This window comes from Melanostigma gelatinosum (genome assembly GCF_949748355.1).
Source record: "Melanostigma gelatinosum genome assembly, chromosome: 19".
NCBI classification, from domain to species: domain Eukaryota; kingdom Metazoa; phylum Chordata; class Actinopteri; order Perciformes; family Zoarcidae; genus Melanostigma; species Melanostigma gelatinosum.
Window position 1 is genome coordinate 19,344,305 of NC_136652.1, and position 15,513 is coordinate 19,359,817.

The window sequence follows — 15,513 nt, forward strand, 5'->3', positions numbered from 1 at the left end:
TGTTCTTTGTTTCACATTTCTAACTTCCTGTGCTTGAAATACTATATTCTATTTACAGAGTCAAGGCCAGTGGCTGTCAGAACATATTTATATCAAACCCTTATGTATATATTTTTTCAACAAAACTCTCAAGGTTGTTTCCCACCTTCAGACTTGCACCAATGTCCCTCCTGTTCCTTCTCCATACATTTTATTGCGCCATGGAAATTTTTATTTGCTCTTGAGCAATTTGCTCTGGAAACCCCCTGTAGATCCTATGAGAACTGTACGTTTATACACATAACTTGTGCATGCACACACACACACACACACACACACATACATACACGCGTCTGAACGGGGTTCCCCTTTAGACACCGGATAAATAACGAACTTCAAACAGTAAACTAGGTGCTAATGAACTGGATCCTGACGGGGTTTGCTTTCCGCGAGCACAGACCCACCCCACAATGGATCCATTCACAGGATCTCAGCCATGGAAAGTGTTGGTAAAGTAATCCCGCTGGAGTTTATGCGACCTTTTTCTAACTCTCAGTACGTCTTTCTCCCCTCAGGCCTTAAAGGCCCGGCCAAAAACAACACTGACCTGCATCAGCTGATACAGGCAGAGGCTCCCCACATTTGCATGTTTTCAAAATGGCACCCATTCACCAAACAGTTGGCAAATTGATGCGAGGAGAAAAGGAACACAACGCCCCCACTTCCTCTTACGCCGTACCTGTGAGATCAGTTTCTTCCACGCCGCTCTGTCGCACGGGACGAGGCTGGATGGCATCGAAACGCTTCCGTAAAAACACGTGGCCGACATCCTCTGCAGACAGGGCCTGCAAGAAAGGGTGTTGTTTTGTCGTTAACAGAATATGGGCAGTGTTCCCACTGTGTCTCTGTGTGCTCTGACATACATAATAAAACTCAAAGCATTAGCATATGGCTTTATTCAACACATTTGATACTCACTCAGGAACAAAAATGTCAGCTGCTTTAAATTCGAATGCACACCTGCTAAAATGAGCTAAGCAGGATGGAGACAGTTTAGATTTGATTAACAGCATTTGATCATAAATTGTGCTAACAGAAAGGAAATCGAATTCGTCAGGCTTAATATCTTGAAGAGGCCAGCGGTCCGTCTTTCTTTGTTTCAACTTTGGACTCGCACAGTATCTGCCTGAGGTGAATGATCACCATCTTTCCACATGGCTGTGCTCATCTATATCTTTTATGTTTCTGGGCAGCAAAGGGATGAAATACTGCCGGTGACAGGTAAAGCGATACTCTGTAATGGAAGTTGTTTTACAGTAGTCACTTTTCAGAAAGACGTGCAACATTTAAACATGTGATATCCTGTTCCAAACCACGGTTCAGGACAGCCTCTGCTCTAGATGCGAGGGTCACACTGCGCTGACAACCCTGTATTTATGGCTATCTGACCCAACACCATGAAAAGTTTTATTTCCATCAGATGTTTCCATGCAAAGGCGAGGTGAACAGAAAATCAGTCTTGGCTGTGTGGTTTGGAAAGTTCAAATAAAATTCAAAATGCATGAACTCTCAGCATGTTTAAACCTCTTTCAGTTTTTTTTTCTATAAGCTTCAATGGAAACATCCACAAGCGTGGACGTAAGACGCCACTTACCGAAGCACCCGTTGCTCCACCCATATAAATAAACAATTAATTTTAGAAATAAAAGAGCCTTTATACTGAGCCTTCACTGCGGTGCAGGGATTACACACAGTCTATCTGAGCAGAGGTCCAATATTTAGGCAGGTCAACACATACTATATAGTATATACTATATAGTATTCAGTCAGTCGCTCTGCTCTCAGCCATAATCTCTTGACCATCACACCTGTTGCTTGACTCTCATCACGACAGAATGTCACATCTCACTGACATTTGTAAAACAAACAACCTGCCAGCTGACGGTTGTCCTTTCGTGAGTGTCGCTTTTCTATTTGAAAGGGGACTGGTGTGGAACTCCTCGGGTGGCTTTGCAGGTGAGTGGCTTAAGAAGAAATATATTTAAAATAAGACAGTAAGAAACAGAACAAAGATTTTGACAGCTTTGAAGAGGGACAGACGAATCAGAGCTGCAACACTTTGCAGGCCGTACGGCAGTGTAGCCTTTGCTCCCCAGAGCCCTGTGCTGTCAAGAGCCTCTCTTTCAGGCCTGCTGACCCCCCTCAGTCCTAGTCCCCCAGCACAAGACATGAGGTTTTGTCGGGTTGTAGAGGTGGGGGCGTCCGAGGGGATGTAGGGGCTGAGGTGAAGGGGATGTGGAACGCCAAGGGGAGCAGTGGTCGGCAACCTTATGAAAACAACACCTTTGAACGGTGTTGACCTACGATCCCGTATGAAGTCACCAATGAGGCCTCCATCGACACGTCAAAGACGGTGGTGAGGTAAGTTAGTTTCTTGTTGCATGCGGTACTCCCTCTCGCCTATCTGCATGCCTAGAAGAACAAACCCCACTACCCCACCTCACCCCGAAAGCACGGGGCTCAGCAGCATGAATAGGGCATTGTGATGCGTCTCCGTCACGGCAGTGAATGTTTTCACTTCCATTTGATCCGTCGGCGAGGCTGCTAATTGGGTAAGCGTGTTCCCAGGTCACCAGGAGGTTTCTCTTTCCATAAATACAGAAAGCCGGCGAAGGCTTCTACAGATGTTGTTTCCCACCCGCTTCCATGTAGGTTCAGACCGGCTTCAGGCAGGAGATGTAATTTATTGTGTTTAAAACCACAGTCCAAAGTTTTTCCCTCTCTCTCTCTCTCCTCAGCACTCTGAAGACTACATTTTATCATTCTCACAGGCGCTGTAGTGACGCTAAGTCGATGTTTGTCCTTTCCTTTAGCTTGGACTGTGTGTGCTATGTTGCCAATAGGACTGCAGGTGTCATGATGACATGGACATGGTGCTACTTTGTCTGTACTCCATCCAGGCCTGACAGGTCCAAATGATGTTATTTTCCATGTGTCCGTCCACCAATGACACAGTTTATGAGGCTCAGGGTTTATTTGTTTGTTTTTGTCATGGAATTTACATTTCCTCTCTTACACAAGGACTCAAGGCGACCTTGTGTGCCAGCACTACAGACTGAGCTGGAACAGAGAGCTTAGAGAGAGACTCACAGGCGTGTTTGCTGCAGTTAATCTTCAGGGTGTGGTCAAAATGATCAAGTGGTCAAAGAAACTGTCCTTTAACTGGTGCGCAGAGGTTCAAGCCCTTGTGTTGGCACGCACCCACCATGCTGAAGTGTCCGTACCAATTCTAGGGCAAGTTCTTCTGCAGCTGTCCTCCCGTCTTCTTTCTTCGGCATCTCTCCTCCCCGGATGGGACAAATAAAGAGACACGTTCCTTACGTAATCAATAAAGTACATATCATCCTGATGAGACGCCATTCCAGACGTCCCCTGAGATGGTTTGTGGCTTGCTTTCCCAATCACTGTCTAGAAAGCCAGGGCAGCTAATGATATGACATTTATTACGAGTGACTCAAAAATATTGCCTTTCATTTGTACTTACCGTGTTCCTTTAAAAGGTCATTTTCATCTTGTGATAACTTGAGTGGCGATTGCCAGCTCCTGCTGTCTTCCAGTGAGAAAACGCATCATGTGCTGAAGGGGATGATAAAGATGTTTTTAATTTCAAAACAGGCTTGAATTTGTCCATCGCGGCACCTCCGTGGTTCCGTGCCATAAAACATACATGTCAAGAACTACAGCGTTTGAGCAAGCAGTGGCCCGCTTCTCAGCCAAAGACATGGAGCGCCTTTCTCTTTAGATACTGGCTCACAAACTTTGGATCTTTCCCTCCGCCGACTCTGGTGTGGTGTAATGGCGCCACTGTGTGGCAGCAGCTTTATTGACGTAAAAATGTCACAATTCTATAGGATGTCCTTTACTTATGAATTGGTTCATTCAACAGAACAACATGTCAAACAGGGTTCCCTGTCTTTTGTGGAAATCAGTTTCTAGGACTTCTCCAGGACACTTTCAGTGATGATCGAGCTGATCGAGGAACATATGTTCCTATGCGGAGGTCAGATTTAAAAGACACATCAGAGCGTTTCCACAATATAACAGCTTTTTCAAAATAATGTGGTCCACAAACTACCATTTCAACGTTAATGATCCTGAATGTAAATGATCCTGAGAATAATGTAATCTTTTCAGATGTTTCCCGTTCTCGGGATCTCTGATAGATAGCCTTGTAGTTATTTCACAGCGAAAGGAAAATACAAGAATGTTGAAATAACTTTCCAGGAAAACACAAGATTTTCCAGAACATTTTCCAGTTTTTTGAGAAAAGTGGGAACCCTGTCAAATTGTTTTGTAACGTCTCTCCGCAGGTGAATGCAGGCATGCAGAAGGATCTCTTAAATACAAAAAGTCTAAAGACTAAAGTATTTGTGAATATTAAAGTGACAATAGAGATTTGACCAGTTAGCTCATTTAGATAATTTCCCATAAAATTAAATATTAAAAGAGTAGAAAATAAATCATGCGAAAGAAAGTGATTTCTGCAAGCGATGGATGGCTGAAGTATATGATTGAAACATTGCATTTTAAATAAACTAACTGGTGACAGTGTGCAGGATTTGCTTACAATATGTTACAATTGCAATATGTTACAAAAAAAACATGTAACTCAGGCTAACCATTGCTAACTACCATTTCCTTTTGGTCCATTTATTTAAATTTAAAATGTATCTTAAACTGAAAGCACATTGATGCAAAATATAGTGTTTCTGTTTTGCTAAATACCAGTCAATTGTTGTTTTTTAAAGTTACATTCGTGTACTGCTATGCTGTTATTAAGATACACATAGACTGACATATATTATATATATAATATTGTTATAATAATGTGTTGGCTAATTTCTGGGGTCCTCGTGAGGCTAGCCTAGCATTAGCTCTGTCTGACATGTAGCGTTAGTTAGCATGTCACTTGAATTTAGCGCAGTATAAACTGAAGTAGCAATGACGCAACTAACTAGTCCTGCAGACGTTGGTTTAATTATGTAAATCCAAAACATTATACCACCTGGTTTTGGTGCAAACCCACCTTTGTTTTGGTGCGCTGAGCATCAGGCCGGCTCCTCCTCCTCCCTGATAACGCTACCTGTCTCTCTGCACGGGGCGTGTTTCTACTCCTTGAAGGTGCCTCATTCCTGGTTCGTTCCACCTCACGCGACATTTTCTAGGAATAGCTCACCAGCAGAACACTTTGAATAAAGGTAAGAGTGTGTTTCAGAGTCTTGACATTGTTCATGTTATTGGGACCATTATCCGTTTGGGATTGAATGAAGCAGACTTTTATGTCCCAAACCAGAAGAAATAAATCATATGATTGGGTCCAGTTGGGACTTGTGCGTTTGTTTGTGGCAGGCCTGCACAGGAGGAAGTTCATGGTTCATTTGTAGGACTTTATTGTACTATTATTGCTGTACTAAGGCCGGGCTGACACTGTACTGTATTCTGTGAATACTAAAACTTAACAGGAATTTATGTCTAACATTTTAGTTTTTTATTCTAGACCATTTGTTTTAGTGTGAAGGATTTGTACAATAAGAGATGCACGGTGCTTTTGGACATTGTCTCAGGTAGTAGTTTGTGTGTATTTATGGCCTACTGTAAAGACAGGGTTGTTGTATTTTTCATAGAGTGAGAATGTCTTTTTCCAATGCTGCATTCCTCTAGTTGTTCCAATATTAAGTCTGCTCTTACAATGCAGTTTTGGTTGGAAATGAAACACCTGTAATTTAGAAATAGCAGATTAAACACTGGTCACGCTGGTTACCTTTTTAAGGAGTTAGGAGTTATGAGAGCTCTTTAAAACCACTGCATATTTGACATGAAAAAACTATCGTCATTTATTTAACTTTCTTGTTTGCATTTTGACGAGGCCCAAATGACATCATTGCTCATTCCGTCACATTTTTGGCCTTTATTCAGCGAGTGTAATCCTGTGGAAGTCGATTCATCACGCTCCAACACATCTGAACAAGCCTTCCCTCAGCAGATATGCAAACTCAAAACTTGTATCTGTACCCTACAGCTGCATAGGGAGGGAGCAGCGCAAAGGAAGCAGAGTTGAGTTCATTAAACCTAGCCTCCCGGCAACACAGTTTCACACAGTAACATTCTACATTTCCACTGGGCTACCCAGGACAAATGAAAGAGGTATTTCTATTGATAGCCCTAGTCTAGACGTGTGAGTGTGTGTGAGTGTGTGTGTGCGTATGAGTTGGCATCTCTTTGTTCACCACACTTTGAGAGTTCGGATGTGAAAAGAGGGGGAGATCTGGTGCAGCGTGTGGAGATTGTTGTTTTCATGGTCTCTCCTGCACCAGATTCGTGTCCCTGCTCGTCACACATTCCACAGCTGGACCCTCCCTGCGCCTCCTCCGCTCCTCTCCCCTTTCCTATACCTGCCTGATGTCTTTTCATCCGTTCACTCTTTTCGTAAAAATGAAAACCCAACCATGCTCCGCCACAGTTACGCCCTTCTGTGCAGAGAGTACACCGCTGTGTTATGTTTTCTGTGTTTACTGTGTGTTCTGTGGTCTCATCTACTTTTCCTGCCGGCACCAGCCTGTACATCTGCCAGTCTGCATGTTAGCTGATATCTTATTTATAAATGTATCGGCTGAGCGGAGTACTTCAGGGGCTGCGGTATCATTGCAGAAAATACTGCAGAGGAAGTACGGTTGAAATCTGTTCCATTGCTGCTTGGAACAGAAACACTGAGAGATGCGTGTTTGTTAACCGTTGGCCAAGATCATTTGGATGTTCCCACAGGATGTTGAGAAACACTTATCCCGCTGACTCATGTTTTTATCCCAGATGTTTCCTAATCCTCCAAAGGACAGAATCAACATACGGTGGAATTCCCCCCACCGTGTGATTCATTCGAGCGAGCCGCAGGTTTTGATGGCGTTACCTAAAGCCAGGTGCGTCCTGTCTATAATCTGCATGCACCTCTTTCTCTTTAGAACAGGGCCATGATCACAGCCGCAGAGTATGGAGAAACATCATGGGAGCTGTCCGTGCAGGTGGATCAAAAAGATGGAGACGAGTCCATGAAATTTAAGCTGAGGGTGAAGGGAGACTTGCACATCGGAGGCCTCATGCTTAAGCTGGTGGAGAAGATCAGTAAGTGGCTCAGATGTTCGACTGCAATCTGTCACACTCGATTTTTGGTTTTCTTTACCTGGTAAAAGGGTGCATCCATTTGACTTTACTTTTAAGAGCAGTGCCTCGAACCTCCCCCTGCTGCCACAGCAGGTCTGTTAGTCAAGCCACACCCTTGTTTGCCCTGCATTTTTCTACACCGCGGTGCTATTGTTTTCCCACAATGCATTGGCTTGTGTAGCCCCAGGGGCTAAAGTTCAGCCACAATCTGATCTGATATCTCTTTACATCAATTCAGAGGACCCAATGTAGTGTGAAGGAAAATTTCGTAAGGTGGTTTAAACAGCACAAGACATAATAGATGACTAAGTAGCTTGTCATCAATGGGCGGATTTCTGCCCGGCACCGTAACATGATGTCAGGTAGACTCATAAAACCACACTTTAATCATGCTCAGCCACCCACACAACAGTGGGTACAAGGAAGGGTTTGTGTTGGTAGCAGAGGATGGAGATACGAAGCCAGAGATCCACCTCAATACCCTTTAAACTTGAGATATGACAGTAGCATTGTAGTGATATGTTTTACTTTACTCATCTGTGTGTCTACAGAGGCTCCTCAGGACTGGTCGGACCATGCCCTGTGGTGGGAGCAGAGGAAATGCTGGCTACTCAAGACCCACTGGACCTTGGACAAATACGGAATTCAGGTGATATGTAGATTCCAAAGTGATTTAATCTGTTTTTATAATAAAGCTGTCATTCGGTGTGTTAGAATTTCAATATTTTGATTCCAAAAGTAATTCAAAATTTCCCCAAGAAACGCATTTCTACACTGGCCGAAGACTGATTGAATGGCATAGAAGAGTCAAAGCCATAATAATTCAATGATGCGCACGTGTTTGCAGCTCCTCAAGGCAGGAAGAGCCATCAGTGGTTTTATCTTGTCAGTCCAGCCTGAATCATTTGTTGGCTCTATAATTCAAACACATGTTGTACAGCCAAGCATTGTTCAACTTCAAGCACAAAGAACTATATCATTATTGTGAATATTTTGCTGTCAACAAAGCAATAACGACCCAATTCATGCAAAATAAAAAGCTAAATGTGTACAATATGAGTGCAATGCACATTTATGTGTCAAAGTTCAGGCTCAATGTCAATTAGTTTTGTCCATTATCTAGATTGCGTGTGTAAACCCTTTATAATACAGATACCATGTATGTGAATACGTTGCAAAACTCTACACCTCAATAAGAAAGGAAAGAGCATGATTATGGATTTTGCAGGTGTGGTTGAAAACCCTAATTTTTCTACACAGGCTGATGCTGACCTGCGCTATACACCCCAGCACAAACCCCTGTTGCTGCAGCTCCCCAATATGAAAACCATCAAAATGACCGTCAGCTTCTCCAGTGTGGTCTTCAAGGCGGTGGCGGAGATCTGTCAAATGCTCAGTGAGTTTCTCTCTCCTCTCTCCGATTGCAGTGTGTCGTTGCTGATTGATCTCAGATGAAGACTCACCTTCCCGCCGTATTGTTCCTCATCCCTCACACCGTCCCCTGTTCCCTTCGCCCCAGACATCAGAAGATCAGAGGAACTGTCCCTGCTGAAGCCTCCAGACGACCCCTCTAAGAAGAAGAAGAAGAAAGACAAGAACTCAGCGCAAGAAGACATCTGGGACATTGATTTATTTAGCGGGGGACTGGGGGGCACAGGTACTGTGGAATACGTTGCTGTTTCTTAACAAAGCCTCGATGCATGTAGCGCTGCGGAGATCTGACAGGCCACACTTTCCATCAGTGAGATCTGAAAGAATTGTTCAGTATGCTGCCATGTTCTTCGGTGTTTCGGTGATCACTCTTATTAAGACCTTTGATCGCTGCCACCTTTAATGTTGGTACCGTTCCACTTTCACCATGCCTTATTTCGTTTTTAAGAGTCTCACGCGTTCTGTCGAACTGTTGATGTTCCTTTGCTTTTAAACGTTTGTTTTTTTCATCCTCCTATACAATCTGACAGAGAGTTGATCTCAGCTTCCAGTGCGTCTCCTTTTACAATTCCTCTAAAGATGCTGTGAAGGTATGCTGAATCCTTTGTGCAAACCTGATATTAATCATTAATCTGCTCTATTATTCTCCTTGAACAAGGCCCCATGTACAGTAAGACCATGACAGCTACCTACGACCCAGAGAACGGGATGCCGGTGTCTGCCACGAGCCTCTGGTTTGGAGAAAACCCTCTAGCCGAATCGCAGCCAAACTTGCCGCCTGCTGAGCTGGCAAAGATGTACCAGCCGCTCTCGCCAGTGGACAAAGCAATCAACATGGCAGGGTAGATGAAAAGAGGTTTTGTTTTTTTCTGCTCATAGATTTGAAAGTCCAACATCTCTTCTAATTGTTTGTTTGCTGTGATCGACAGGTGGTTGGACTCGTCTCGTTCTCTTATGGAGCAAGACATTTTACATGAAGAAAAGCTACTGCTTCGCTTCAAGTACAATGTCTTCTTTGACCTCAATCCCAAAGTAAGAGACCCGAAATGTATTCCGTTTGTATTCAATTTAAAAGGTTTTGAATTCAAATGTGAGCGTGTGTTTTGTTGTGTTTCAGTACGACGGCGTCAGAATAACCCAGCTGTATGAACAAGCTCGCTGGTCCATCCTGCTGGAGGAGATAGACTGCACTGAGGAGGAAATGCTGATGTTTGCTTCATTGCAGGTGAACAACATGCCATCGCAGTTATGAAAAGTGACGTATGGTTCTATAGATCAGGAAGAAGACTTCATTCTTCAGCATAATTATTGGCAAACATTCAAAGACACTTGCGTGCATGTTTCTCTTAAACGATTAGAACTAAACTAGCGTAAGGCACTCCTGATTTAAATTGGCTGGTGATCACGGTGTGATTGGCACGCTGGTGGCCTAAATTAGCTGCATGTACAGTATATGGCGGTCTTGGAGCTCTGAATAGTATCCGTTCAGGAGAGCTGGTTCGGTGTCTAAATCCATGCGAGGACGAGTCAGGACATGAGGAAAATCCCACTGGAGAGGGAGGATGCGAGGGAGAGGCAGAGATGTAGGAAGAGAGATTGAGAAGTGGGGAATGTGCTGTGGTAAAACTCAAAGCTCCCCATCAGACACAGGTTGCTCAAAGGAACTAATGTGGCAAAGTTTTAGACGTGACATTCTGTGTCTACATTTTCAGGCCGTCTCTGATCCGTTCAGATTCTGTTATTTTGCAACGGTGATTCAGAAATCCCAGTGATTCAGAGAGAGATCAATGTTGCACTCACCTACACATTGGTGCAATGGCTGGCACACTGGGCTGCCTCTGACTCATGCCTGCCTTTGCGTCACCTTCTTAAGTCATAATGACTTGTACTTGTTGGAATATCTGATTGTTGCTCTTAGAAAAGTCAGCTGAGAGTTTTCTACCTATGGCAGTGTTGTAGTCAAGACCACCTAAACCGAGACCCAGACCAGAAGGTATCAAGACCGAGACAAGACCAAGACTTTGAGGGGTTGAGACCAAGTCAAGACCAAGTCCACGGCAGGGCGAGTCCCACACTGCAGGACTCACTTGCTATAAAATGTGGAACATGCAAACCAGAGACTCTCTTCAAAATGATCTGAAAAATCCTTATTTCCATAAAAACACCCGCAGAAAACGAATAGATTCCTCTTAATTCACCTTGTTTACTGTCATATATTATATTGTATATATGTGTATAAGTCGAAGTGTATCATGAGAAATGTTTTAATAAAATAATCAAAAGGCATCGCAGAGGTGAATTGTATGTGTGGAAATTGTCCTCTGTTTTCTATGAACAATTACAGTAATTATGTCAAGAAATGATTCAGAGAAATGCACACGCAGTTCTCACAGTTGTGGTGTTTTTTTCGGAGATGGAGACAAGACCGAGTACAATGCCGTTATACTCGGTCGGACCGATCTCGAGTACTCCAGCACTGACTTATGTCGTAAGAACTTTCATTTCACTTCATTTTCAGTATCACATCTGTAAACTGACCTTGTCAAGTGAACCTCTGGACCTCTCCAACGAGCCAGAAGTGGATGAAGTAGAGGCCGCCCTCTCCAACCTGGAGGTGACACTTGAAGGCGGACTCCCAGACAGAATTCTGGTAAACATGGTTTTTTTTTTAGACGAGGCTACACTGGGATGAATGTTGACTGTAATTTTAAGGTTTCCAGGTCTGTTACAGTAGACCACCTGTTTTTTAAGGAGCGATAGGTAGGCCTCCGATGATTGCATGTCTTAACACGGTGATGTCAGGAGAAGTCGCGGGATAATTCACAGTTGTTTGTCCCGCCCCCAGGAAGACATTACAGACATTCCAGAGCTGGCAGATTCCCTCCGGCTGTTTAGGTAAGCCCACCTTTGTTCCTATAAAATGAAGATGCCAGTATGAATAACTAAAGTGAAAGACCTTCATCTCAAATTGATCCTTTACTGTCCTTTAAACCCTCACTTTCTAGTGCATTTAAATCAGCCTAATTTCGTGGCTTGCAGCCATACAGTTTGATTTGTAGGACAGCGGTAAAAATATTCTCTATACAAATGTATTATGTGAATTAATGCATCTGATATTGACTTTAATCTCATGATGGCTTATCGGTTGTCTGATAATTGATTAAAGGAAACAACCTTCTGTTGAGCTGCTCACTGCTCTTAATGAGTACAAAATGTATCTCATAACCTTCATAAAACATTTATGCTGTTTCACTGATAACAGGTCATAACATGTATTGCGGCCAAACAGCAATGATTTATTTTGTATTTCTTGCTGCCTTGGATCAGGCCCAAAAGACTGCTGCGGCCGTACAAAGAGTACTGGTTTGTATTCAAGGACACCACCATCTCCTACTACAAGAACAAGGAGACCTCCAGAGGAGAACCCATGGAGCAGTTACACCTCCGAGGTCAGTGGAGAAGAATGATGTGAAAAACTGTTCACATGCAATTCACAGGTGCATTCAAGACTCATTTTCATGGTTTTTACTCTTGTGCATGTAGCATAGCTGTCGTTAGCAAATGAAATGAAGTGTGCACGGAGGTGATATCTAAATACAATAACAGTGAAGCAGAATGATAAATATCGAAACACAATAAAGAGAGACTAATAACAATAATGAAAAATAATATTTTCGGATTAATAATGCACGTAAAAAAGTACGAAGTTGGCTTGGAGCCCCCCCTCCATAATACCCCCATCCTTAATGAAAAACATCTCTCATGTGTTCACTGTTGTTGTAAGCATTCCCATGATGGGTAATTACGTCTTTGACTGTGAGCAGGAGCAATTCCCTCCAAAGGCTAGAAAACTCAGAACCAAGATATTCTCATTATTTAACAATGAATTGAATGTTGTACAGGCTGTATTTACTTGTGTTGTTTATGGGAAGATAAGTAAATGTCATCTGTCACAGTCCAGATAAAGCAATCTGTGGTATTCAGACACTTGAAATAACAATCTGAGCCGGTCGGCGGGAAAAACAAGCACTTTCAGTGTTTCATACATTAACAGTGACGAGTGACCCGAGCGATCACATTGCAGCACTCATCTGAAGCGGTCTCGTTCTATAATGGACATAAGTTGTTGTCCCCATTAGTCACTTCCACACAGAAACATGGAAATATAGGCTCCATGTTGAACATACCAGTTATTCTTTAAATTCACTTCTATCCGTTCCTCTTCACCCGACAGGTTGTGAGGTAGTCCCCGATGTCAACGTCACGGAGAAGAAGTTCGGCATCAAGCTGCTGCTCCCAGTTGCTGACGGGATGAATGAGGTGTACATCCGATGTGACAATGTGAGGCCCTCCTCTTCCTCCCCATGCTTCCGAGCATTTTCCTGTGATAACCAGCAATTCTACCTCTTTTTTAAAAATCCCTGTAAAGTGTGCTTCCATGAACGCGGGCTGATGTTGTAACCGTCCTTTAATTGCGGCAGCAAACGCAGTACGCCAAGTGGAAAGCTGCGTGTATCCTGGCCTCCAAGGGCAAGACGATGGCCTACAGCTCCTACAAGTCAGAAGTGAGGAACATCCAGTCCTTCCTGCAGATGAAGAGCCTGGCGCCTCCTCCTGGTCAGGCAGCTCCTGACCTTGACGCTATGGAGATGAATGCCGAATGTTTTTTCTCCCCGCGCTACACCAAGAAGCACAAGACCAAGCAGGTCGGTCTACGTGCAGTATACTCGACAACAGCGTAACATCGCTGTTTTTAATCATTACATACATTTGCTAAATCTGCCTCTGGTGATTGTTTCAAGCTAACAGCACGCATCCTGGAGGCCCATCAGAACATAGCAAGGCTGTCCCTAATGGAGGCCAAGATGCGCTTCATCCAGGCCTGGCAGTCGCTTCCGGAGTTCGGTATCAACTACTACATTGTCAGGTACAGTGTTTATATGTTGACGTATATTTCACATACAACCGGTGAGATATTTGCACATCTAAATGTTGTTTATGAATGATGATTTGGTTATTCTTTTATATCGTTTCAGGTTCAAAGGCAGTAAGAAGGATGAGATTCTGGGGATCTCTTACAACCGTCTGATTCGTATGGACATGTCCTCTTATCTGCCGGTCACCACGTGGAGGTTCGCCAACATGAAGCAGTGGAACGTTAACTGGGAGATAAGACAGGTGAGGGAATCGGTGTGCCATATATTAGGATTCCTCTTCATCTACAGATGGTATTACTTCAGAGGCATGAATGCTTTCTATGTGATTCCAGGTGACCATACAGTTTGACCAGAATGTGTCAATGGCCTTCTGCTGTTTGAGCTGCGACTGCAAGGTGGTCCACGAGTTTATCGGCGGTTACATCTTCCTCTCCACACGCTCTAAAGACCAGAACGAGACGCTCGACGAAGAACTGTTCCATAAACTAACTGGAGGCCAAGAATGAGGAAAGATAAAAGCCTGAGGGTCTTTTAGTACATCTGTTTATTTTCCTATGTTGCAATGTGAAAGCGCAGCATTCATCTACTGTAGCAATGGTAACCCTAAACACTGAATCACTGCCAAAGAAAATGTAATCCTGTAAACTGTAAATGTAAGATGTTCACACACAGAACAAAACTTTTTTTGTCATTATATATATCCTGCTGTGAACAGTTATATGGCAGTCTACCCTGCACTAAAGAATAATGGCATTGATGTAAATATTCAGTCAAGAATCATGCATTGATATTTGTAGGAATTACGTTTTTTAAAAGGTGAAGCGATGCCCTTGTTTAAGACAGAAAATCATTTTGTAAAAAATCATTAAAAGGTGTTTTTGTTTGTATTTCACAACTTGTTTCACATTTGTTCATTTGCTGCCACACAAACGCAACTGAGTTTTACATTTAAGGTTGAACTCATCTTAATTCGTATACTGTAATGAGCGTCGACGCTTATTATGTATGTATGATGAAATGCAAATTCACAAATGTTATATTCTGTGCTTAAAGAAAGCTGAATTTATTGTAGGCAGAGAATCTGGTTTTTTTTCTGTTCATGTTCATGTTGATGTGACAAAGAAATATCATACTTAATTTTGCAATAGCCTCTGTGTTGAATGCATAATACAGCCGTACACACATTGTAAATTTCTGCCACACAGCCTGAAAAGTGACGCTTCAAAATTCACGAGAACTCTGGAAATGTCTTGGATTCATGAAGGACTTCATAAACTATGTGACGTATAACCTGCTTTCAGAAACACTGCAAGCTTCAGAACCTACTATATAGTGTTAGTATAAATACTACAGTATAACGGCAAGTTTATTACAACTTTAATCTGATTTATAGGTTTGGACTGAAGTCACTATGACTTACTGTCTGATTGCAGTTGGATCATTTCAAAATGACTTGACACTTCCAAGTTATTTAAGATGTCTCCCAGGTTGCATCACATCTTTTCAGTTGGACCGAATGCTGTTGTTGCTTGTGCCGTGTAGGATGCTGTCTTTTGCTCTCTCAACCGCCTCGCTGCTGCACTGCTGTACACTAGTGGTGGGCAGGTGGAGTTGGCACACCGTTTAAAGGCAGTTATAAAACACCAGATTGTGGCCCCATGGTGGGAGATGAAACGCACCCACCCATGGCCGAGTGGTGACGCAGTCACACATCTGCCATGTTTTTGCCCTACAAACTGTGCTGAAATGCAATTCAGCAGTATCAGCTCCCATGGTGATGGGTAGGTTATCAAGTGTATGCTTTAATATAACGATACATAATGCAATCCAGTTTGAATTCAATAGCAAGGTGTCATAAAATCTAAAAGTAAAGATTCTTAACAAGACTTAACAGAATTATTGCGTATAATACATATTCCGATTAGTCAGGTAATTATGGTATGTGGAAATA

General features: G+C 43.0%; 1 protein-coding gene across 1 annotated transcript; it reads left to right on the forward strand.

Moving 5' to 3' along the window:
- The first annotated feature begins 5,179 nt into the window (after nt 1–5,179).
- On the forward strand, nt 5,180–14,449 carry fermt1 (FERM domain containing kindlin 1). The gene is made up of 16 exons (XM_079290985.1): nt 5,180–5,237; nt 6,996–7,155; nt 7,746–7,843; nt 8,455–8,590; nt 8,714–8,851; nt 9,284–9,467; nt 9,555–9,657; nt 9,743–9,850; nt 11,144–11,275; nt 11,471–11,520; nt 11,953–12,074; nt 12,860–12,966; nt 13,107–13,331; nt 13,428–13,552; nt 13,662–13,803; nt 13,895–14,449. The coding sequence occupies exons 2-16, from the start codon at nt 7,005–7,007 to the stop codon at nt 14,066–14,068; spliced, it is 1,995 nt and encodes a 664-aa protein (XP_079147111.1). The 5' UTR covers nt 5,180–5,237; nt 6,996–7,004; the 3' UTR covers nt 14,069–14,449.
- The last annotated feature ends 1,064 nt before the right edge of the window (nt 14,450–15,513 follow it).